General features: G+C 35.1%; 2 protein-coding genes across 3 annotated transcripts; one reads left to right on the top strand and one right to left on the bottom strand.

Moving 5' to 3' along the window:
- Window positions 1-1,599: 1,599 nt before the first annotated feature.
- On the bottom strand, window positions 1,600-3,463 carry LOC133201711 (cartilage acidic protein 1-like). The gene has a single exon (XM_061337532.1). It carries the CDS (start codon window positions 3,415-3,417, stop codon window positions 1,738-1,740), a length of 1,680 nt encoding a protein of 559 aa, XP_061193516.1. The 5' UTR covers window positions 3,418-3,463; the 3' UTR covers window positions 1,600-1,737.
- Window positions 3,464-3,760: 297 nt separating this feature from the next.
- Window positions 3,761-24,745, top strand: LOC133187410 (calmodulin-regulated spectrin-associated protein 1-B-like). 2 transcript variants are annotated; one of them, XM_061322773.1, is made up of 18 exons: window positions 3,761-3,933; window positions 8,570-8,665; window positions 9,046-9,160; window positions 9,260-9,369; window positions 9,630-9,863; window positions 10,027-10,171; window positions 10,903-11,124; window positions 11,514-11,720; window positions 11,966-12,065; window positions 13,174-16,252; window positions 17,342-17,469; window positions 19,863-20,140; window positions 21,119-21,181; window positions 21,668-21,733; window positions 21,828-21,896; window positions 22,136-22,254; window positions 22,494-22,657; window positions 23,811-24,745. In XM_061322773.1, exons 1-18 carry the CDS (start codon window positions 3,850-3,852, stop codon window positions 23,935-23,937), a joined length of 5,406 nt encoding a protein of 1,801 aa, XP_061178757.1. In that variant the 5' UTR covers window positions 3,761-3,849; the 3' UTR covers window positions 23,938-24,745. The 2 variants fall into 2 exon arrangements, with proteins under 2 accessions (XP_061178757.1, XP_061178766.1); XM_061322782.1 differs by lacking the exon at window positions 21,119-21,181.
- Window positions 24,746-26,361: the final 1,616 nt, after the last annotated feature.

The following is a 26,361-nucleotide window of genomic DNA, read 5'->3' as shown; positions in this document are numbered from 1 at the left end:
TCTGTCCAGAATTTATTTTTGTTATAAATGGTATGGTTACCATTTTGGTGGATTCTGATGCATTCTTGAAGTTTTTTTTCACATATACAATAAAGTAAATCCAGCAGCATTACTTTAAACAAATGACTGAATTATCAATTTATTTTGTTTAAAAATACTATTTTCAAAAGTTCATTTTATAAAGGGTTGCCATCGCACCCAACGCAGCCCCCGTTTCGACGGCCTTGTGTGTCCCTGAACAGAGTTGTGGACATGATATCAGCAATGCCAGTTAACCTTTTCGTCCAAATTTGCATTCATGTTTAGCAAATTCATTTCAGGGTCAAAAGATTAAGGTCAAGAATAGTGGATCTTCTTATCAATGTAGTGAACACGATTTTTTTTTATAAGTACTGTACATGTATCTGTTCATTTAGTCTCAAACTGATTACAGAGATGGAAGATAACCAAAGCAATATGTCTATTTATTTGAGGTTCAAAAGGTTAAGGTGAAAAATACCATGAATTCTTAATACTTTTGTGGACAAAATCTAGCGTACTACATGACTTTCAGTGTTAAACTTTACACAGTGACAGCAGATGGCCAAAAGAAACATGCTTAGCTTGATAATTGATATCTATAATCCTGAACACCATATAAATTGTGTGAAAAATTAATACAAGTACAAAAAAAGATTATCTTGGTAAATTTTATCGTCATAGAACTTAACTTATAAAATATATGGAACAAATGTCACTCCAAAATGAGAAACATATCCCAATTTGTTTTTTGTCGAAGAGAAAGTAGGAACCTAACCCCATCCCACCCACTACAAAATTCGTTATTCGACTTTAGACACCCCTTTTTTGCTTGTCAGTTTTTTTTTCCAGGCATCTTTTATATTTCTTGTGTGCCATCATCAATTATTCCCCCCCCCCCTCCCCACCCCCTTACTTTGAAAGATGCTACGCCTTCCAAACTTATACTTGATTCTCGGTACAAGTAACCAAGCTAAATACGTTATAATTACACTGTATAATTATATATTTGTACGTATACTAGTATACATGCATAGTCATACATACACGTATCGTGCCATGTCCAGAGCGAGAAACTGGACCACGCACACCAAATTCTTAGCATTGTAAATGTAGATATTGAACTTTTTACTTAATACATATCATATAACCAGCTACATAGGTTAAAAAGCGTAGTTCGGTACATTATGAAAATGTATATATAGTATGTACGCTTGTGTGATTTGTAATATATGAATTGTAAACCCCCCCCCCCCCCCCCCCCCCCACACACACACACACACATAACAAAGAAAATTTAATTTTATTAACGTTTTTATTCATACTCTTTCACCATTTTAAAGATTGTCTATGAAACAATTTAATACCCGTATATAATATTTTATACCAGTATATGTTAGGACAGTTAATCATGAAAACGTAAGTGGAATGTTGATTACGATTTCGTATTATATGCACACGAACTATAGTATCTTGAAAATAACCATCTCAATTACATTCATACACAATTAACAATTACAAAAGAAAAAAAAATCAACATCATACATATATTCATGCATTTCAAAATTTTTGTTACAGAACTGGCAATTTTATTGCAAAACAGTTAAAGTTGTAAAAGTAAAATATAAATATTAATCATAATAATTATAATATTTAAAAAAATTTGAGATTCAGTCATGTTTTATATTTCATATATTTTTTTTACACACTGTGTCTGGACTATTGATGCACTTTATTAGGATGGTCCACAAAATGAATTTTATTTTTGTCTGACTTCCTCAAAGAGACCGTTACGATAACCCCATCTGGGTACTGAACTTCAAGTCTTTGGGGTTTGTCCTCCCCGATCCCAAAGTGCGCGATGGGCTCCATTTGGCAGAGATACCCAGATCCTCCATCAATGACACTGCTGTAAACCCTACCAGACCGGGTAGTTAATTTTACGTGGGCCCCTCGGGCCGGTGCTCCGTATTTGGTGCGGGGGAACACCCTAACCCAGTTATTTTTTCTCCCGGTCGCATTTCTGGCAAGTTGACGATTTACCTTATAGACTTGTAATGGCTGTGTTTTGCTTTCCCCATGTGACACAAGAAGGTCTAGCAATCCATCTCCATCCATGTCCGTTACCGCTGCCCCCGTCCCGAACCCCCTAGGCTCTTTGGCCTGTCCGATATCAATTTTTCGGATGACAGGATCATTACTGTTATTAGACGGATTAGGCACAACAGTGAATAATTTATTTGGCTCCCTGTCATTTGGATTTCGGTGGCTGCAGATGTTGTTCATGAATATGTCAGTGTCCCCGTTATTGTCAAAATCGGCGGCAATAACTGTGCGAATTTTTGTTGGAACAGCATAATCTCCTGTAGCAACATTCTTAAATTTCCTCATCCCTTTGGCTGATTTATATTGCATAAAAAGTCTATGTGGACCTGCCCAATTGCCGTATGCTATGTCCAGTAATCCATCTCTATTAAAGTCGCCTAAACTTATCCCCCTTGCATTATTATATTTATCCTGAATTTCTGCCTGTTCAGCAACATCTTCAAATGATCCATTCCCAAGATTTTTGAATAAAAAATTGTCTCCGGGATTACCCATCCATGGGTTACCTTCATTTCCAAAGAATATGTCAGATTTTCCATTGTTTCCTAAAATAGGCCCTACGACAAGACCTCTTCCACCAGTGGCTTTATTGATGTTTGCAATACTTGCTACATTTTTTAGAACAATATTTCCGGACCTAACGTTGTTGCTCGGATGATTTTCATCCATCTCCACTAAAGCAAAGTTACCGGTACCTCCCTGAGAGTAAGTTGCAATAATGATGGAGTATTTTCCAGTCCCAAGTCTGTCAATGCAAGCGACTGATCGACCAGCAAAACTCTTTGCATCCATTCTTGAGTTGACTGGATCAGAATATAAATTGACGTACCTACCATTTCTCCATTTGAACAACGAATCTCCGTAATCGGCACGACCAGCATATGCATTATTTGTATTCAGAAAATAAATTTCCTCTCGTCCATCTCCATCAATGTCACACGCACAGACACCAATTGCTTGACCACCAACATCACCTATTGCACTAAATCTCTGATCTTGTTTTGCAAGATTGACTAGACGTTTGGTTGTAGCGTTGTATTTCAGCACAAAATTAGGTCCACTAAAACCCGCAACGATCCATTCCAGAGATCCATCGTTATCTACATCTGAGACTGCTACTCCATAGTTTAGCTGAGAGGTATCCAAACCTTTCAACCATTTTGTTCTTTTGAACATTCCTTCATTTTGCACTTGTGCTGCATTGATGCTGTCCATGTATAAAGAAAGAAAGGTAATTGAGAATGTTAATGTAACCGCTGTGATGATTTTCTCCATCTCTGTTCTTATGTACATTCCGTCCACGCGAGTAATTAAACTTGCAAACGCCGTGTTACATATATCCTGGCTTGATGCACGTGAAGAAGTTATGAAACGCGTGTGCGTGTTAAATAAGTTTATTTACAACATGGTCAGTAAAGCGCTTTGAATTTCTCATGACATTAAACATTTCCCTGACTAAGCAATGTACAGACCGGAAACGATTTCAAGCATGCGTGGATTTCAGATGAGAAATTTCTCAGAGGAGAGAGATTATGAGATAGAGAAAATGTGTTTACATGTTTAAGCAATAATGTAGAAACCTAATATGTTACTATTTGATAGTCTTAAAGTTTTTTTCACTCTTATGTGAAAGTGAAATATAACCCTTGATTTAAAAAATGATGATTTACAGAGTAGATATTTCGTAAACACTGCACAGACAGGTTCAGATTCTAATCAACAGGCATGAATCAGTCGGTGGAAAGTACCACTGGTGTTGATAATGACATCATCGAAATTATACCGATGGAGGAGTATGATAGCAACAAGGTACTGTCAATAAATTTGGGTGCCTTCATACAAATGATATCAAGAATGTAAAATGTTTAATGTCAAAGTCATTGCAAATCACTTATATATTTTTTACTTAAAACTTCATAAGACATATGCATAAATATGTAGGACTCCAAAGTATGATTGGAGTCCAAAGTCTGATAGTCATGCCATAGTCCGATGTTTTTTTGGGGGGGTTCACATGCAGTCGCCAGAGTCTGATGGAGTAACACAACAAATCCTTATGGTCTATACACTTAGATTAATTCAGCAAAGTAAGAAGTTGCTGCCTTGCCAATGTCCAATGTATGTGCACAATGTATATTGTTATACCTTTAAAAATTGGTTGCTATAATATGTTGACGGTGCAACTGTTGGGCCAAGCGCATTGATTACTTAAATTTAAGAAGTTAGTAGCGAGAACAACAAGTGATGCATTGTGGGTCCAGAATTACCGTGGAAAAAATTCTATTGAATGAATGTGCAGTAGTCCGAATTTCCTCTTTGCCCAGGCGTTGTCGTTAGAGCTCGCAGTGTCGAGCGGCGCTTAGCGCCACTCGCTGCACTCGCTATAAATCTATATTTAAAAAAGTAACATTTCCAGTGTTTTACCGAGCAGTCCTAAAAAATCGACGTTGACCGCAGAGTGAGATATTGGACCTATCAATGAGATATTGGATGGCTTATGTCACACTGTGGGTGGGATCAGCTAAATCTTATTTGCATTCGTTGGTTTCGACAGTGACAGAATTGACTGAAAATTTACATCATGGAAACCAGTACAAGATACATATATGTCAAAACAATAAATAATTAAAAGGATTGGTGCACAACTATAACCATAATCAGTCAGATAGCTGTGCAAGGACCAATCCCATAAATCAGCTGAGTGGTATGTGAGACTAACCCAAATTAGTCAGAGGACTGACCCTAATTTGTTGGATTTTGAAATCCGAACAACAACTGTTAGGATTGATGTCGGAGTATTGAGACATCAAAAACGTTAAAAACCACTGGACTTTGGTAAGTCCATCAGACTTTGGCATAACCATCAGACTTCTCAGCATTAGACATACACCTGAAGTTGTATTTGCTTTAAATATCCCTTTCTCTTCTTGAAAATATTTTTATATCTGTGTACGGGGCTCAACATTGACTAAAATATCCAATTATTCAACAAAAGTTACTTGTCTGAATGCACTTTTATTACTTGTCCAAATAAGGACACTTGAGATAAAATATTTTTTTTTCTTTATTATTTACTTTTCCAATGTGCAATCTTTTGTTTTTTGTTTTGTTTTTAAATTTCTATGTATCTATAAAAATTATGCGGAGTGGTATGTGAGACTAACCCAAATTAGTCAGAGGACTGACCCTAATTTGTTGGATTTTGAAATCCGAACAACAACTGTTAGGATTGATGTCGGAGTATTGAGACATCAAAAACGTTAAAAACCACTGGACTTTGGTAAGTCCATCAGACTTTGGCATAACCATCAGACTTCTCAGCATTAGACATACACCTGAAGTTGTATTTGCTTTAAATATCCCTTTCTCTTCTTGAAAATATTTTTATATCTTTGTACGGGGCTCAACATTGACTAAAATATCCAATTATTCAACAAAAGTTACTTGTCTGAATGCACTTTTATTACTTGTCCAAATAAGGACACTTGAGATAAAATATTTTTTTTTCTTTATTATTTACTTTTCCAATGTGCAATCTTTTGTTTTTTGTTTTGTTTTTAAATTTCTATGTATCTATAAAAATTATGAATAGTTGGTGCATTTTAATAACTTCAATAAACTTTACAATACTTTTCATTGATGTGCTTTGATCATATTACCGGTACTTACTTCTGGATTTCCAACTTTCCTGATATAATCTTACCTTTTTACCAGTTTTCAATTTTTAGCTCACCTGAGCCAAAGGCTCAAGTGAGCTTTTCTGATCAAAATTTGTCCATTGTCTGTCATCGTTGTTGTTGTAAACTTTTCACATTTTCATCTTCTTCTCAAGAACCACGGGGCCAAATTCAACCAAACTTGCCACAAAGCATCCTTGGGTAAAGGGGATTCAAGTTTGTTCAAATGAAGGGCCACGCCCTCTTTCAAGGGGAGATAGTTAGGAATTAGTGAAAAAAATAATGGCATCATTTAAAAATCTTCTTCTCAAGAACCACTGGGCCAGGAAAGATGAAACTTATGTGGAAGCATCCTCAGGTAGCGTAGATTCAAGTTTGTTCAAATCATGACCCCCGGGGGTAGGGTGGGGCCACAATGGGGGATCCAAGTTTTACATAGAAATATATAGGAAAATATCTTTAAAAATCTTCTTCTTAAGAACAGCAAAGCCATGATTGGTCATATTTTTATGGAAGCGTCCTCAGGTAGTGTAGATTCAAGTTGTTCAAATCATGACCCCCGGGGGTAGGGTGGGACCACAATGGGGGATCCAAGTTTTACATAGAAATATATAGGAAAATATCTTTAAAATTCTTCTTCTTAAGAACTGTAAAGCCAAGATTGGTTCTATTTATATGGAAGCATCCTCAGGTAGTGTAGATTCAAGTTTGTTCAAATCATGACCCCCGGGGGTAGGGTGGGGCCACAATGGGGGATCCAAGTTTTACATAGAAATATATAGGAAAATATCTTTAAAATTCTTCTTCTTAAGAACAGCAAAGCCATGATTGGTAATATTTTTATGGAAGCATCCTCAGATAGTGTAGATTCAAGTTTGTTCAAATGAGAGCCCCCGGGAGTAGGGTGGGGCCACAATTTGGGATCAGAATTTTACATATATATAGGAAAATATCTTTAAAATTCTTCTTCTTAAGAACAGTAAAGCCAAGATTGGTCATATTTATATGGAAGCATCCTCAGGTAGTGTAGATTCAAGTTTGTTCAAATCATGACCCCTGGGGGTAGGGTGGGGCCATAATGGGGGATACAAGTTTTACATAGAAATATATAGGAAAATATCTTTAAAAATCTTCTTCTTAAGAACAGCAAAGCCATGATTGGTCATATTTTTATGTAAGCATCCTCAGGTAGTGTAGATTCAAGTTTGTTCAAATCATGACCTCCGGGGGTAGGGTAGGGCCACAAGGGGGGATCCAAGTTTTACATAGAAATATATAGGAAAATATCTTTAAAATCTTCTTCTTAAGAACAGTAAAGCCAAGATTGGTCATATTTATATGGAAGCATCCTCAGGTAGTGTAGATTCAAGTTTGTTCAAATCATGACCCCTGGGGGTAGGGTGGGGCCATAATGGGGGATCCAAGTTTTACATAGAAATATATAGGAAAATATCTTTAAAAATCTTCTTCTTAAGAACAGCAAAGCCATGATTGGTCATATTTTTATGAAAGCATCCTCAGGTAGTGTAGATTCAAGTTGTTCAAATCATGACCCCGGGGGGTAGGGTGGGGCCACAATTTGGGATCAGAATTTTACATATATATAGGAAAATATCTTTAAAAATCTTCTTCTTAAGAACAGCAAAGGCATGATTGGTCATATTTATATGGAAGCATCCTCAGGTAGTGTAGATTCAAGTTTGTTCAAATCATGACCCCTGGGGGTAGGGTGGAGCCACTTTGGGGGATCAAAGTTTTACATAGAAATATATAGGAAAATATCTTTAAAAATCTTCTTCTTAAGAACAGCAAAGCCATGATTGGTCATATTTATATGGAAGCATCCTCAGGTAGTGAAGATTCAAATTTGTTCAAATCATGACCCCCGGGGGTAGGTTGGGGCCACAGTGGGTGATCAAAGTTTACAGAGGAATATATAGGAAAAAGTCTTTTTCTCAAGAACAGAAAAGCCATGATTAGTCAAATTGATATGGAGGCATCTTTGGGTAGTGTAGAATGAAATCTGTTCAAATGAGAGCCCCGGGGGGTAGGGTGGGGCCACAATGGGGGATCAAATTTTTACAAATGAATATATGGGAGAAAAATCTGCTGCTCAAGAACAACAAAGCCATTTGTTATATTGATATGAAAGCATCATCAGGTAGTTTAATATTCAACACCCCCTCCCTGTAAACTTTTCAATACTGTACTGATTTTTGCTTTTTTCCTAGCCAATGTGCTCAGGTGAGCGATGTGGCCCATGGGCCTCTTGTTTGCCATTGTCAGAAGAAGCATTGTTTTTATTCAAAGGAAAGTTGTAAACCCAAACTATTAGATTCGTGACTTGAATGTGGTACATTACCTTAGAGACAATTTTTGGTCTTTTACATGTTTCCATTTACATGCATTCAGTTGTAAAATAATGAAATTAGGTATTTGAATGAAATGTTCTAATGAAGACAATATCATTTTAACGATAGAACATAATCTCTCTTATACTGGTATTTGAAGTTTGCAATTATCCAAAAAGAAAAAAAGGGGAAAAAAAATCAGAACAATTTGTGAATTCTGTGGGAATTTTTTTTCTTCAAATTCACACCATTCCCTAATGTTTAAAAAGTATCTTGTCCAATTCAACAAGTATTTGTAGAGATTGACTTGTCTGAACAAAATGAACTGAAAGTGTGCAATCTGACAAATGTTAATGTTGAGCCCTACTGTAATCACATTCATTGAATAATGATTGTGGCCAAATATTCTACTTACAGGCAAAGCTTCAGTGTTCTGTATCATGGATTCTTGACAAAGCATTTAGAGATCAAATACCAAAGGATCTGAAGGACCCCTTCTATGAAACTCAAGATGTAAGAATTTTCATGACTTTATCAATTGTGTTAATAAACATGATAAGATTAAATGTAGGTAATGTGATATATTTGAACCCCCCCCCACCCCCCCCCCCCCACCCCAAAAAAAAAAAAAAAGAAAAGAAAAAAAGTAAAAAAAAAAAAAAAAAAAGTAAAAGCAAAAGAAAACGAAACCCATAACAATCAAAAACAAAACATTAACAACAACAACAACACACACACACACACAATATGATAATTCTCTTGAAAGTATGCATACTGGTAAAGAGCATTTTTTAGAAGTTAATTTTAATACAATACAGTGAATGTTAAGAAACAAATATTTATCACATTGACATTAACAATTTTGAAAAGTGAATATGCTTTTGAATTTAAAGGGTGCATTACATGTTAAACCTCAGTTGTTGAACCTGATGGTTTCCAGCGAAATCTATTGTCAAGCCTGCAATAATATGTTTGGAGATTCTTCTTTGCAATGGCGAGGGACGTCAGGTGAGAAAGAAAATTACATATAATTAACAATCCACATAGATTTCAGAGGGTTGATATATATTGTATAACAATACGTAAATTTCAAAAAATGTTCTGCAGGTCATTCAACCATAATACAGGTGATGTCCAGAAAAGGAATCTATGTTGTGGATGCTAGTGATAATGCTGTTACAGAGTCTGTGCTGATTAAGTCTGCTCCCTTTGATGTGGTATGTCTGTGAAAATGCATTGAAAAAGTTTGAAGAGAAGAATATCATTTTTGGGAATCTTTTACCTGTCATATTGTATCAGTTTTCCTTTCTGTGAGAGACAAATTTCTGTATACCGGGTAGTCAGTACATGTTTACAATGATTTTTTCTGTAAAATTTTTAATTTTTTAAAAATTCTGTCTTATGATATACTTGTACATGTATATTGTTTAAAAGACAATTTGGACTGTTTATAATATTTTCCCATCCTTCTATTTAGGGTGCTCACATTGCCTTGATTGATACCTTGATGCTGGCATACATCAGACAGACTGTGACCATTGAGAAGGCTGTCCAGGCAGTGAGGAAGTTTGCCACGTTTAATGCCTCTAGTGAGCTACCATCCAGCGTGGAAGATGCGCTATTGTTCTGGATCAATAAAGTGTGCGTGGCTGTACAACTCAGTATTAACAAGGAAGATAACCAGGTGTTAGAAGGGGAGACAAGTCAAAAGGTTCATACATTATTTTGTTATAAAATATGTATGTCCTGCTGAGTGCCATATTTATTATGTTCATCAAATCAAGAATATTAAGGTGTTCTGTTGAAATTGTGCATTTTGAAATGGTTTTAAAATTGAAATTAATATTTCAAATTTTAAATATTTCAATTTTCAGGTGAGAATAGTTAGTAAATCTGGGATGAGCATGAGGGAATCGGTGAATATTCCACTTATAGAAGATCTGTCTCAGGACATCGGTGATGGCTGTTCTCTGGCTGTTCTGATCAGTTTCTACTGTCCTTCTGCACTAAGTCAACAAGGTGGGTGTCATTTTTTTTTCTTCATTTCATCTTTTCCGGTGGTCTAGTAAAATTTGTCAAGGTCATATGCCGTATACATGTAATTGGCACTTTTCGTCAGAAAAATAAAGATTTTCTTTGTAAATACCTTGCTTTTCAAAACGTTTTTAGAATTCAACTACACATGAATAAAACATGGGTATGTTTTGATTTCATTGAAAATATGCACATGTACACCTGTATATTAAAGTATATTTCAAATTTAAAACAGAATGATATTGTTATCTTGAACTTCATTATGAATAACTACTTTATTCATTGAATTGTCATTCTTTATCTTGTATATCAAATATTAACAGCATGCATATTTATCAAGTGAATATCTGAAGGAAAAAAATCATAGATTAAAAGTCATTGGAAAGAAACAGTAAATTAAAGAAATCAACAGCTTCTAGTAAACTGAATGCATTAATTATAACTCATGTTACTTTACTACTATCTTAACAGAGGAGATCTGAACTACAGTATATGTAGCTTATCACCAGACCTGCCTATCACAACTCTCTCCATTTCTCTCTTTCTTGGTTTTCTGTATTTAAAAAATCGATAAAGAAACAAAACATTAATTAATTAATGGAAGTATAATGAAGAATTGATATTTCAGTACTTCAATTCATATGGAAGAACTTGTAAGCACTTTTTACATCTTTTCTTCCAAATACATGTATAGATTTTATATTTCTGTTTTTCAGATATATGTTTGAAGTCGAATGTTGGCATTGCTGACTCTCTGTATAACTTGAGGCTGGTGAAAGAATTCTGTGATAACTACATCCCAGGAAAGGTTTTTCATCTCACTTACGAAGACTTTCTATACATGCACAATAATCTCCGAGGGAATGTGGAAGTATTCCTGGCTGAGCTGTTTTATTGGTTTGAACTTCAGAAACTGGACTGTGTCCAAGATGAATCAGGTAAATACAAACCATTGCATTGTACCCTTTGACTTCCTGGCCAACTTATTTGTAAGGGTTGTCCATGTTTTAGAAGAATTTGAAGTGATGTATAAAAAAAAAGATGTACTTTGGATCACCAAATTTTCACACCTTTTTTATTTGGTAAAATATTTATAATTGAGAAATTAAAAAAAAAAATTATATTAATTTTTGTACATAATCTTTCGTAATATAGATATATTTGAGGACAGAATATCTGTGAGCAGTCAACCTTACATTATTACATGAAAATAAAGTTTTCACAAAGAAATTGTGATTTACTTATAGTACATAAAATCTTATATTAATTTTCATGACAATATGTGAATACAGAACTTTCTCCATACATAAAATTATTTTTCCTTTAGGTTCTCGTCCCACCACAGCCAAGAAACTGACCAGTAATGCCATTCCAAACCTTCCCCCAATCAGTAATGTCACCAAACAGAGCTTTCATAAGACGTCCATGGATGACGCTGGCTTTCCCCGTAACGTGACCCAGGTGGCTCCAAGACAACCTCTTTTACACAAACGTCAGCAGGAATCTGGCCATGAACCTGGTGTCAGTCACAAAGGTGTGTATAAGCATGTAATATGATGTCTGTAAAAATAGGTAAAATTTGTATTGACTCTAAAGTTCAAAAATTTGTTTTAAATTTATCATTTAAAAATGAAAAATATACCTAACACATGAAGGATTAAATGTAAAATGCTTACAAGCATTTGGAAAGTCCCAACCATGGTTGTAATAAGCAATTAAAAAAAATTGTTTTTTGATATATGAAAAGCTTATAAATACATGTATATATGTTGAATGTAGGTCATGGGACTGGGCTACCAAGACCCAAGTCAGCAGTGACAGTCAGTGACAGGAATGTTGTACACCAGTCAGTGCTAGCTTGGCAAGAGGACAGTCAACAGTGAGATATTTTTATTTTACTGATGTCTATCAAATACCATTTAGATGTTCAATAATTAACTCAAATAAGGAATATGAAATAAAAAATGTTACTTTACAGTGCTCATAAAAGTCTGCTGATTAAGACTTATACAGAGGCTACATCGTAAGTGTTATATTGTTAATGTCACCCAATAGTATACAGTTATGGAATGGGTATGAGGGAAATAGCAAATTTATGGTTCCCCAAGGGAGGAAACTATTTCCTGAGGCCGCAAAGCTGCCGAGGGAAATAGTTTCCTGCCGAGGGGAACCATAAATTTGATATTTCCCGAGTACCCATTCCATAATTGTTTTATTATACCGAAACAATCATGGGAGCTTTATTAAACTAGAGACTCAGACATTTTTTAAAAACAATATAGAGGCATTTAAATAATCACAAATGGATGTGCTTAAAAATCTTGTAAGATAACTAATGCATCAATACCAAGGAAAATAAAATTATTAAAAAATATAAAATAATTTCACTGACACTTCGAATGATTATTGTTGTCTTCATTATGCTAGAATTCCAGTATGATTTTGACATCGCATGTCGAAATGTTTTGACGTCATAGTTACATTGCTAATAACATTACGTCACAGACTCGAGTTTCCTTGAACGCTCCGCCCACTGTTCATTTTAATTGGTTAAAATTATTAATAAATATTCATGAGGGAGTAGTCCCAGGGAGTAGCTTCGATTTTTCAGGAAGTAGTCCTCAGATGAGGGAAATAGTATCTTCTCAGGGAAATAGACAGTTTTATGGTATTAATTTTATATAGAGTAATAAGAGTAGAGGTATAATAATTACAATTACTTATATGTATGTGTATGCATCTTTTCATGTTAAAGGTTCATTGATTATTTATGGAATGCCCTAACCAGAGACCCATATTAGCATGTAATGTATGGGTCTCTGGTCCCACATATAACTTTTTTTAGGTACGTGTACATGTACATTGTCACGAGAATTCGAAGTTCTTTAAAAACATTGTAATGACTATTTCTGAACAGAAATGATGATGTATTACCTGAATATCAAATAATGGGCTCTTCAGTTACATGCTTTGTTTTCTTTGAGCAGGTCAGATGTAATGCAACAAAGTGGTGGAAGTAACTTACTGGCTAATGTTAGTATTGACTCGGAGTTAATGGAAAGCTTTACTGATGATCAGCTGGGGAGTCTTGACATGGATTTAAGTGACACACCCCCTCCTACACTTCCATCCAATGAGGAGGCCAGAAACTTGGCATCTAATTTGCATGATCCCAGTCATCCAGATTATATGGAAGTGCAAAGTGTTACCTCAGGAACTGTGACAAATAGAACAATACATCAAGAGGAGGAAGTTAGGCCAGACAGTGAAGCTAGCTTACCTCAAAAACCCCCAAATCATCAAGATTTGTTGAATGAATTTAGTGCTCAAGTTGATCCTAAAGTCAACAGACAAAGTAAAGATCAACAATATGAACCACTTTTACCTGCAAAACTAAAGCCTTGTAAGGAAGCAATAAATAACCACAGCAAAGAACAGGAGAGAGGGGAACAGTCTTTATTTTCCAAATCTGTGAAGTCAAGAGAAATGGATGTGGGGTCTTCAAGTGTTTTAAGTGACAGTAGTAGCTCTGTACCTGTGACTCCTCTTCCAGAAGATCAACTCTCAGACCAGGATGTTCCAAAACAGCCACGATATGCTGCATTTACAGTTAATGCAGAACTATCACAAGACATGGAATCTCCCCGGAGAAGTGTGTTATCTACGGCACGGAGTCAGGGTGGTACAGCTGATTCAGTCAAAGGGAGCTACACAGTCTCTAATGAGGCCACCTCAGAATCTGCCAGGGCTGCTGGTATCCCTGTGGTAGGTGAAAGTGGGGAACAATCTTGGAGGCGATGGGGCTCAAGAGAGGGAAGTGTTGCCAGTAGCAGGAGCTCTGGGGACAACTCCGATCATGAGTCTCATAAAATTCATTATGACCAGAAGGGCAGTGAGAACAAAGACAAAATTAGGGAAGTATCACCACCAAAGTCACTTACACGATTTGGATCCAAAGAGAATACGGTGTTTCAAAAGCCCAAAATGATTGTGAGAAGTAAAACTACAATTTCACCCAAAAAAGAGACTTCTAAGCACATGACAACTAATTTTGCGGAAATAAAAAGAATGAAAAATGTACATGGCAATGTGGACAATTCTGGAATGGTATATATGCAGCATGGGCATGAGGTGAATAATAAAGTGATGCAGGGCTCAACCACCCAAATTAATAATAGAAACATCCAAAATACAACATCGCCCAGCAGGACAACATGGCAGCATACCAGCACTGTAAAATCTCCAGATGAAACTACTAGTGATTCTTCTGAAAACAGTGATAATCGCCCAGTGTTATCAGAACTCACAGAAATCAGACTCAAGTTGGAGGAAAAGAGGAAACAAATTGAGAGGAAGAAAAACAGGATGGAAATTCAACAGCAAAAGCAGCGACAGAAATTGGGTAAAACAGCTTTTCTTCATGTTGTTGCTAAACCCACTGAAGAGGAAGAAGTGTCAGATGGCCACAGTTCACATGGAAGTGAGGCTTCTCTACCTGGGAGTGAGGAGGCTCTAAGTTCAACATCCGACAAAGATCGTCGAACATCTCTCACTGATGGGAAAACTTCAGGAACACCTCAAGGCAACAGGGCATTTTCAAGGGAAGGAATTCAACAAACGATAGAAAATGTGAGGAAGAAGTGGTTTCAAGATGAAAAGGATGAGAGAATTCCACGATCTGAAGTCAAAGTGGAAGAGACTGTGAACAGAAGAGAGAGTAGTCCTCAGAATGGAGAAATTGGTGCTTTTGCTGTACCAGCAAGGAGAGAAACTCTGCCTCCAAAACAACAAATTCCAGTTGAGCAGAACATCAGTAAACCAGATAAGAAAACTACAAAGACTTCAGAATTAGATGATTCATCTGTGTACAACCAGAAGTTGGAGAAATTGGATCATGATCTTAATGACTTGAAAGGAGAAATATTGAGGATGTCACTTGAGCAGGAACAGTTTAATGGGAATCCGGTTGTTACTTCTATAGCATCAAGACCTTCAGCTGCCCAATCCAGATATGCAATGGATACCCCTGAAAGGAAATTACAGGGAAAAGCATTCCAAACTCCAGATCTTGCTTCCTCAAAGGATGTGGATATAAACACTCCAGAGAGACTTCAATATGGGACGCCTGTAGTCTGTCGTCCGGCTGGATATACGTGCCCTATAGATCCCAGTCTACCAACCCCAGAAAGAGCTGTGATGGGAGGAGGTGTAGCTCAGTATCCCCAGGGACTCCCTCCCCAGATGCCTGTTACACAACCATTTCAGCCTCAAGTCCTGCCTCAATCTTCACCATATACTGGACAAAGTCAGTTCAGTCCTATGCGACATACACATGTGCCATATAGTGGTTTACATACACATAGCACCATGCCATTCCCTCAACCCCAGTTTCCTCTTACCCCTCCCCAAGTCTACCAACAATCTCCTCCATACGCAGTAAATCCCAATTTGGTGTCTCCTCATGGCCATTATGGGATGCAAGGGATTTACAACATGACTTCTCAACAATTCCCTCTCCATTCTCACATCACATCCTCTTCTCCAGCTCATCCTCCTGTCTCTTATATGAATTCCCCAAATCACACAGGAGCTCAAGTCTTTCAACCTAATGTAGATAATAATACCATCCCACCTGTGCTATCTGTATCCCAGGCTGACAAGCCAGCTACTTCTAGTGCTTTCAATGACAGTGGTCTTAGTAATAAAGTGGAAACTCCTGACATGCAAAATGTAAGTGTGTATGATGGATCTCAGAACAAAAGTGATCTACAAAGTGACACTTCTGCTGATCAGAATGGATTTTTTGTATCCTTTGGCAGTGAATCTCCAAAAACAAAACCGAAACTTTCTAGTGCTAAAACTCAAAGGGCAGTAACTCCTGAACCAGCTAGTCAACAAAACCAAACACAACAGTCACCTCCAATGAACCAGTCTAGTCAGTCCGCTAACCTTGACATGTCTGTCACTCCTGGGAATACTTCTGTGAACTCCCAGATGGACACCTCTCAGCATGATTCCTCTGGCATTGGCTTTGTAGTTGGAGAAGGCCAGGAAAATCTTACAAAGGTTAGAATAGAATAAATTTGGATTATATTTAGCTTTTTTTTAGCTTTATAAACTTTATAAATTTTGTACAACAATGCTGTTGTTAGTAGTAATGAAAAATGGATTAGTAGTTGTTACATACATATGGAGAATGTGTCAAAATTTAATTAGATAGTGAGTTGTTCCTTGTGAAAGTGAAGACACATTGACAAAAACTTTAAGTGATATACTATACCTTATTATGCCTCCTCCCACTTCAAGAAGAGGTCAGATTGCATAAAACTTTGCAGGCTGTTGGTCGGTCCATTTGAATTTTTGAACAGTTGTTTTGATACTCATCAAACCATACACAAGGTCAAGCTTGACCATTGTAGGCAAATGACCCCTGCAGATACTGTACGTGTATATAAATTGAAAAATTTAGCGCAATCACTGGGTATGGAGTTGTTGGCGAAATCATGAATTAGCGCTATGCATGTATATGCATGAATAATATATTTTTTTTAATGTATTTATAAATGATTTCTTAGTGGTATTCATAAATTAGCGCATCGTTGTCTGCGCCAAAGCTGCTAAAATATGAAGCCCGTTTTTTTAAGTACACATACAGTAGGTTAAAGATCAATTTTCAGCTATGCTTGCATCAAAAGATTTTGGAATATTTTGAGAACCATTTGTTTTAGTCATAGGTCACATTTCCCTGCTTTAACAACTGCATATGTTGAAAAACTCTGATCTCCTGAGAATCCTACATGTGTAGTTGGTAATCATCAAAATTAATATGCAGGTTGCACATGATAATCATATGTCCCCTAGTGATTTTCATATAAAGGTCAGCAGGTCTTTTGCTATATCCCCATCATCATGATATGTTCCAGGAAACCCTTTGATGGATGGATGTTAAATTTTATAGAGGTTGGCAATGACTTGTAGATATTTCCACTTGATAAAGAATGAGGTGGTCATAAACTTAAATCAACATGTGCAGTGTACATTTAATTTTTAGTTTTTTTACAAAGTTTATTTTTAAATATTTCATTGATTTTTATAGTGAAATTTTTATGATGTTGATACAGTTTGTGAATTAAGCTGATTCTAATTTACTTAAAGTCAATGGAAGAAGAACTGAATAGGAAGAAAGAAAAATTTATACAAATGCAGATCAAACGCAAAGAGGAACAAGACAAAAAACGTCAGTATAAAGAACTAGAAATGGCACGTCGCAAAGAACAAGAGAGGTAATAGTAATAAAATTACAAAAGCGAATGATTTTTGTTACCCATTTTTTAAATTCAAACTGATCAAAGAGAAAAATGTTTATAGAAAATTCATATTTATAGCGAGGATGAAAATAAATTTTTTTAAAAAAAGTTATTTTTTTAAAGGACTTTTTTAGCTCACCTGAGCTGAAAGCTCAAGTGAGCTTTTCTGATCACATTTTGTCCGTAGTCCGTCTGTCCGTCCGTCCGTCCGTCTGTAAACTTTTCACATTTTCGACTTCTTCTCCAGAACCACTGGGCCATTTTCAACCAAACTTGCCACAAAGCATCCTTGGAAGAAGGGGGTTCAAGTTTGTTCAAATGAAGGGCCATGCCCTCTTCCAAGGGGAGATAATTAAGAATAAGTGAAAATTTGGTGTCTTTTTTTAAAAATCTTCTTCTCAAGAACCATTGGGCCAGAGAAGTTGAAACTTATGGGAAACCTTCATTACATAGTGTAGATTCAAGTTTGTTCAAATCATGACCCCCGGGGGTCGGGTGGGGCCACAATGGGGGATCAAAGTTTTACATAGGAATATATAGGAAAATTCTTTAAAAATCTTCTTCTCAAGAACAACAAAGCCACAATTAGTCATATTGATATGAAATCATCCTCAGGTAGTATAGATTTAAGTTTGTTCAAATCATGACCCCCGGGGGTAGGGTGGGGCCACAATGGGGGATCAAAGTTATACATAGGAATACATAGGAATATTCTTTCAAAAATCTTCTTCTCAAGAACACCAAAGCCACAATTAGTCATATTGATATGAAATCATCCTCAGGTAATGTATATTCAAGTTTGTTCAAATCATGACCCCCGGGGGTAGGGTGGGGCCACAATGGGGGATCAAAGTTTTACATAGGAATATATAGGAAAATTCTTTAAAAATCTTCTTTTCAAGAACAGCAAAGCCATGATTTGTCATATTGATATGAAATCATCCTCAGGTAGTGTAGATTTAAGTTTGTTCAAATCATGACCCCCGGGGGTAGGGTGGGTCCACAATGGGGGATCCAAGTTTTACATAGGAATACATAGGAAAATTCTTTAAAAATCTTCTTCTCAAGAACAACAAACCCACAATTAGTCATATTGATATGAAATCATTCTCAGGTAGTGTAGATTTAAGTTTGTTCAAATCATGACCCCCGGGGGTAGGGTGGGGCCACAATAGGGGATCAAAGTTTTACATAGGAATATATAGGAAAATTCTTTAAAAATCTTTTTCTCAAGAACAACAAAGCCACAATTAGTCATTTTGATATGGAATCATCCTCAGGTAATGTAGATTCAAGTTTGTTCAAATCATGACCCCCGGGGGTAGGGTGGGGCCACAATAGGGGATCAAAGTTTTACATAGGAATATATAGGAATATTCTTTAAAAATCTTTTTCTCAAGAACAACAAAGTCACAATTAGTCATTTTGATATGGAATCATCCTCAGGTAATGTAGATTCAAGTTTGTTCAAATCATGACCCCCGGGGGTAGGATGGAGCCACAATGGGGGATCAAAGTTTTACATAGGAATATATAGGAAAATTCTTTAAAAAATTTCTTCTCAAGAACAACAAACCCACAATTAGTCATATTGATATGGAATCATCCTTAGGTAGTGTAGATTCAAATTTGTCGAAATCAAGACCCCCGGGGGTCGGGTGGGTCCACAATGGGGGATCAAAGTTTTACATAGGAATAAATAGGAAAAATCTTTTAAAATCTTTTCAAGAACAGGAAAGCCGTGATTAGTCATTTTGATATTGAAGCATCCCCAAGTATTGTAGATTCAAGTTTGTTCAAGGCATCCTCCAGTAGTAGGGTGGGGCCATAATCGGGGATCAAAGTTTAACAAAAGAATATATATAAGAAATATCTTAAAAAATCTTCTTCTCAAGAACAACAAAGCCATAATTAGTCATATTGATATGGAAGCATCCTTAGGTAGTGTATATTCAAGTTTGTTCAAATCTTGAACCCCCCCTCCCTTCCTTCCCCCCAGGGTAGGATGGCAGACATCTTTAAAATTCCGTTTCAAGAACAGCAAAACCATGATTAGTTATATGAATATAGAAGCATCCTCAGAAAGTTTAGATTCAATTTCATTCAAAACATGGCAAATGGGGATAGGTTATGCCTAGAACAGTTGATCAAAGCTTTACGTATGAATATATAGAAGAAGAAATCTGCTGACAAAGAACAGCAGGGCCATATTGACTCAGGTGAGCGTTGTGGCCCATGGGCCTCTTGTTTTTGACATCCTTGAGTCCTTTAAGTCTCTACTGGTATATTCTGTTAGTGCTTTTTAGCAGAAATAGTTTTTCTTCATTTTTACAACATTTCTAAAAAATATGATAATTTTTTTTCCATAGAATTAAACAAGAAGAAGCAGAAAGAAGGAAAGCCAGTGAAAAAGCACGGAGGGAGGAAATCTTTCGCCAATACCAGGACAAAAAACATCAGGAAGAGGATGACTACGCACCACCTGTCCGCAGAAACAGGTCCAAGACTCGAGAAAAGCAGCGCCCTAAGTCTATGTTTGTCAAGGGGGACCCTCAGTCTGGATCTGTGGAAGGTTTGCTCTCCAATAGTTCTCAAGAGGATCTGTCTTCTCAAGCTTTCACTATCAGTCCTGGTCACACAGGCTCTTGTAAGTAGTCGCTAGTTTTCTTTTCTCTTGTCTATGAAAAGCAACTGTCCTTACTACAGTAAAACTTGTCTAATCAGGACACTGAAATTGGTCAGAATAGTCACTGTTCCAGACTAAACAACTTTTTAAAAAAAACAATTGAATTTACTGAAAGGGACTTAAAAGTTTAAATTATATGAGGCAAGATTTCGTAAAACACAACATCTGGATTAGACATGTTTCACTTTATATTTTAATGATTGTTTACTCATGGCTTATCTTTTACTTTTAAATTTACAGATCTTGCAGAAATTTTCTTTTATTATACATCTGCATTTTAATTACTTAATAGATATATTATACATTTCAGATATAAATCTTACTTCTGTCAACCAAAGTTGTGTTACAATATAACTTTTTGTTGAAATACAACTGTCTCTGCACATATTTCTTTATATAATTTATATATTTTATTGTTGAAGAAAATGCTAGAGTTTTGTGTGTCATGATTTTGCTCTGAAAAAGATTTGACATTTTCTTTTTAGCTCATAGATTAGTAGACATACATGTATCTTATTTAAATTTAGAGATGTTTCAAATACATATATATATATAACCTAATTGATTCTTTTACTTTGATTTAGAAATTTAAATCACCATATTCAAATTTATATGTACCACAGGTACATGTATGTGCATACACTTTAGATTAATTTACAAGTATTTGTTAAATGTAGTAATTATGCATACAAACAAATTTAATTTATAAACATTCAAATTTTATTGATAAAGACAGCTGTAGTTTAGAAAAGATTCAGTTCTACTAGCATACATGTTTAAGCATATTGATTAGTGTTGATTTGTAGTAGGATTCATTTCATTTTTCTGTGTTTTTAATGCATTATTTGTTGATAACACAATTGATTGGCAATTTGTGATGACGTTCTGTGTTTCTGTTCGGCATGTGAGCTTGAGTTGCACCTGATTTGCTTGTTTCAGCGGGTGTTGGTCCTAGGAAACCCCCAAGCTTAGCACCACGCCCAGGAAAAATACGAAAAGCAGGTGTGTCAATGTTTTTAGTTTCCTTTATTTTTCTAGATTTTTTTCTCTTTCTGTCATTTTTAATTTAGTTTCTTTTTTCCTCAGAACTACTGGCATTATAAATGCTGGTGTTATAAAATCTGTCTGGCATTGTTCTATGTACACAAGTCCCAAAGTTGAATAAATTCTGCACTGGTCTCAAAACAATTTGGGAAAATTGCATTGTTCCATGTACACAAGTCCCAAAGTTGAATAAATTGTGCACTGGTATCAAAACAATTTGGGAAAATTGCATTTGTTCTATGTACACAAGTCCCAAAGTTGAATAAATTGTGCACCGGTCTCAAAACAATTTGGGAAAATTTGCATGTTGTGGAAAAATTAATCAGATTGCAATGTGTTTTGTTTGTGTAATTTATTTGATCTTTACTAATACATGTATGCACCATGGTCTCTTAAGAGCACTGGTGAGGATTACTGACATTAATCTGTGGGATCTATTTTTAGCATCATGTAACACCCTAACCAGCTCCACAGAGGGAAGACTGACCTACAGAAGACCACCATCACCAGGTAAAATTGTTTTTCCTCCATTTATTTATGTACTCTGAAGTCTTGTGAACATTGTTTAAGTGTGCAGATTGAAATGTTAATTCTGTCTTGGTAGATCTTGGTCGATTAAAGGGAAAAGGAAGAGGAAGTACAGAGAGCAGCGAATCTGGATCTGATTATGCAGGTAACTGTCCTGATCATGAATACCTGACAATTAATGGGGGATAATACATGTCTGGTAAATTAGGAACAGATTGTGATGTACATTATGTAAAAATTAATGCTTAATACTTTCTTTGATCAAAGTTTTGAACTTGGTCAAAGAATTTCTACATGCTTTCACTTGTGAAATATTTGACTTTTTCTGTATACTTATGTTTTGTTGATTTTCAATTCATATTAATCATAGTTATTTCTTCAAAGGTCCTAAGTTGTTTGTCAAGCCAAGCTCTAAGTCAAACCGTCACATCATCATTAATGCCATCAGTCAGTGTGTGTTAGCAGGTCCTGTCAATGCTGATCAGAAAAACAAAGTTCTGGAGGTGAAGGAACATTTACTATTTCTTTGATATCTTACATGTAACTTGTAAATAATTGCAGTCTCTTGTTCTGTTCAATTAATTTTCTATCAGTAATGAAAAGGTTTTCATCCAAAAATTTTTTGAAACTATTTTGAGGTTGTGATAGATTTGGTTTTTCAAAATTTATGCAACACAACTACTAAATAAATGATTCTTATACATGATTTACAAACTGGAAATACTATTTGCTGTATGTGCAGGTTCTGGCCAAGTCAGATGCTAAACATTTCCTGATCCTGTTCCGAGACCACTCCTGTCAGTTCCGCGGACTTTACAGCTTTGATCCAGATACAGAGGATTCCCTCAAAATCCATGGAATAGGACCCAAACAAATCACCAGCAAAATGATTGAGAGGTTTTACAAGTAAGTTATAAATATACATGTGTACATGTATGTACATAAAAAGTCATTTTTTGTGGGTATACATCTTTACTAATCATTAGGGATGTCAATTTGTAACCGGTTGACCGATTACTCGGTGGGAACGACGGTAATCGGTTAGAAAATCTGTAATCGGTTAGTCGGAAAAAAAATAAAATATATCTAAATTTTAACGTAATTCTCTTCAAATTCATTTTAAAAAAGAAACCTCTGCATAAACGTTGATAATGTAACGTTTTCACATATCTATTTAAGCTGATTCGGCGGTAATTATGACTCTCCTGATTGAGATCGCGGGGTAATTGGTCAGTTTGTGAAGTGTTAATTACAGTTTAAACACCATGTAGTTATCACGACAGTCCTCTAATTCTTTGATGATATTAAATAAATTATCGTTGAGCACTTTGAATTGATATGTCTATCTTTTGCCGTTATCTATCAAATTAAAGCATTAAACAAGCAACGTAAATTAAGTGAAAGTTAATAATTATTCCGACTTAATTTTGATTATAGTGACGATGCAGTATGAACTTCTGTGACATCTGCTCTGGAAAATTATCAATGTCTGATTTCTCGGGCATGTTCATGGGTTTCCTTATTTTTCCTTGTCTATTTTCCTTGTCTACTTGACTATTGAAATTGAAAGAAAATACATGTACATGTAGTTTCCTGATAAAGGTAACAGAAGATTTGTAACTTCAATTCTAACGTCTGTTTTAGTCTTCTTGACAATGCTTTTACATGTATAGCGCTACATGAAAAAAAAATATGTCTAGAAAATGTGTATTTTAATACGATTAACCGGTTAATCGGTCGGAACATTTTGCGGTTAACTGATTAGCAATTCTGTATTCGATTGCCATCCCTACTAATCATTGTTAAAATTTCAATATGAAAACTATAAATAATGATTCACAGCAATAAATGAATTTTCATGTATGCAGGATCAGGCCCATGGTTTCTGACTTCATTGGGAATGTTACATATTGGTAGTCATAATCCGAATTTAACTGCGACTTGCTTTAATACATGTACAGTATATGACATATATGTTTCTGTTTATTTTAATCACGTGGATGAGAAGATTCATTGTTGTCTATAAATTCCTTATCTACAAAGTTGTTTTTATCTGAAGGTATAATTCAGGAGGAAAAAGCTTCAGCGAGGTGACTTCCACCAAACACTTGTCTGTGTCAATAGATGCTATAGTTATACACAATGCCTTGTGGAAGACATCGTCCAAACCACCTCACAAAAAGTGAAGCTAATCATTAACGATTGGAAATTTTAATACCCTCAAATCATGCAAATGGGAAATTAAGCCACTGCAGCCCATGAGCTGCTGTCCAGCAAATATTTCCATGATCATCCGAGCAAGGCATATAGTACTGTCAAGGTGTGTGAATGTGGCTTTCAAAGAAGTGTTTTGATTATGGTTGGCCATTTTGTTATGTTTGCAGAGGCTGGATTACTAGACTTGTAATATTTTAATCGGTTGAAAAATATAATCATACTCTGGCATATAAAAACTCCTACATGTACTCATTCTGTCTCATTGCATGTGCTGTTTCTACATACTCAGTTTTCAGGAATATTTATTATTTTTGCTTATCTTTCTTACAAAATGTAAAACATTTTTTTGCTTCTTGTATATCAAAGATTGCCATTCCAAAAACTCGTATGTGTATTAGTTTTTAGAAGCTTGTATATAGACCTGGAAGCTGACTTTCCCCTCTTAGAAAAATGAATTTAATCAAGACATTCCCAAATACCCTTTTTTCAAGTGCTTTTCCATATGCTATCAGTGATTATCCAATTGATTCTTTGCAATTTTAATAATTTTATAGAGGCATTTCATGGTGTGTTTGAATTTAATTTCGTATAAGTAAAACTTGGAAGTCTCTTTTGTTAGGTCCATTTTACTACTGCCATAGATATCAGTGGTGTGCATCTCCTTTTATTTACAGAAAAACTGTTAGCATCAATACATAGAAATGTGTAATAATTTGTCTATGATCATAATTTAGAGCAATACAGATGAAAGCTTAAGAAGAATATTTATCGTTTATGATCCTCATTATATTTTCTGTATACACATGTACATGATTATGTACTGATATGTGTAGATGCTGTTATGGTTTATTAATTATGAAATAGGAGTTTAATTTAACGGTTGTGTAAATCCTGACATATATATATAATACATACTTGTTTTAAGAGCTTGCTGATATGCATGTCCCTTTTATTTTCAGAGTTAGCTATTTTTAGTGTTGGGGCATGATTCTCTGTATGTGAATGTCAATTAGTTGTGTCATTCAAACTGTGATATTTTTCTTGCCATTTTCAATGACCCACCTGATATATTTCAAATTTGAATTGCAAAAAAATATGAACAAAATCCAATTTTCATGAACTAATGTACACAGCATAAATTTTAATTGGGGTGTGACGAAACAATACATATAGTGGAAAATTTTTAAGACAAAAAGAACTATACATGTAGATATAGCCTGTAAATTTGAGTCTGAATTTTTATGCAGAAGTCTTTGTTTGAAAAATAGTGCCTTTATGACTGAAATGTTGCACATTTGTTTTTGTAAAGGATTCATAGCATTTTGATTTTTTTTTTCAGTTCAGATTTTGTTTTATGAGCTAGTACCAGTACATATCATTTTGCATTATTAAGAGAAAATCCCACTCATCAGAGCTTTTAATTTTGACAGTCTTGCTATATTTTGATTTCTGTTTAGTACTAGTATATGTATATCATTTTTATTGTTTGAAAATAAACTGAAAATGAGACAAGATAAAATGCACATCCTGTAATCCTTTAATCCTTTTTACAATTTATATAAATGATGAAAAATTAGCATTGAATGTACATAATAATTATCGTGTTCTAATGTACATTGTATATTGAACATACTGATCTTTTTGTCTTTATCAGTTAATATACATGCATGTACAATGTACTAAATAAATTGATACATTAATTCAATCATATCACTGCTTAATGGCAAGTCTTATGTTCTGGGTTGTGATTAATTTAATTTTGTGTTCAGCTTGGATTATTTTCTACATATTTTGACACCCCCATGTGCTTTATTTTGTTGCTGTGAAAGCTGGTTGTGTTTAAAAGGTGATTCAAATGCAAATTTTATGTACCTGTTCGATATTATTTATATTTCAGAATATTTAATTCAGTATTTGAGTTTTATTGTAAGGATAGAGAATTTATTTGTTCATGTCATAAATTTAATACCGATGTTGAATTTAAAACAAAGATGTAATTCTTGGTCATACTGTATTACAACAAGGTAGTGTAAATATGGATAGATATACAATGTATATGTTATTAATTGTAACATACATGTATATTCTTTATAGATTTCACTTTCTCAAGATTTATTTCAAAATCAATACTTCATATTGATGATAATTGGTGCACTGTGGCTATATACATGTAATTAAAAGAATTTTCTTTGCATTTCTTATCTAGCATACTTGATTCTGATAGACCAAACCAAACTAAGCCCGGAAAACACATCTACGAGCTTAGAATTAAGTGACCTGGCTAATGTAGTAATGGAAATATTGTAAAACATTACCTAACATAAAAAAGGACTGCACTTACAGAATTGTGTTCATTTTGCCAGAGAAGCTCAATCAAAAGCTTCACACCTTTC

The sequence above is a fragment of the Saccostrea echinata genome, unplaced genomic scaffold (genome assembly GCF_033153115.1).
Source record: "Saccostrea echinata isolate AGI-Se365-2 ecotype Australia unplaced genomic scaffold, CSIRO_AGI_Sech_v1 ptg000001l, whole genome shotgun sequence".
Taxonomy (NCBI): domain Eukaryota; kingdom Metazoa; phylum Mollusca; class Bivalvia; order Ostreida; family Ostreidae; genus Saccostrea; species Saccostrea echinata.
Note: the sequence above shows the minus strand (reverse complement) of the source record. Positions and strands in the feature narration are given on the sequence as shown.

What these genes read in the sequence shown, in the direction of transcription:
- LOC133201711 (XM_061337532.1), bottom strand. Translation starts at nt 3,417, where the DNA reads ATGTACATAAGAACAGAGATGGAGAAAATCATCACAGCGGTTACATTA.
- LOC133187410 (XM_061322773.1), top strand. Translation starts at nt 3,850, where the DNA reads ATGAATCAGTCGGTGGAAAGTACCACTGGTGTTGATAATGACATCATC. An exon ending in CCTTCTATGAAACTCAAGAT is followed by an intron (nt 8,666 to 9,045) that starts GTAAGAATTTTC and finishes TTGAATTTAAAG; the next exon opens with GGTGCATTACATGTTAAACC. An exon ending in TCCTGGTCACACAGGCTCTT is followed by an intron (nt 20,141 to 21,118) that starts GTAAGTAGTCGC and finishes TGCTTGTTTCAG; the next exon opens with CGGGTGTTGGTCCTAGGAAA.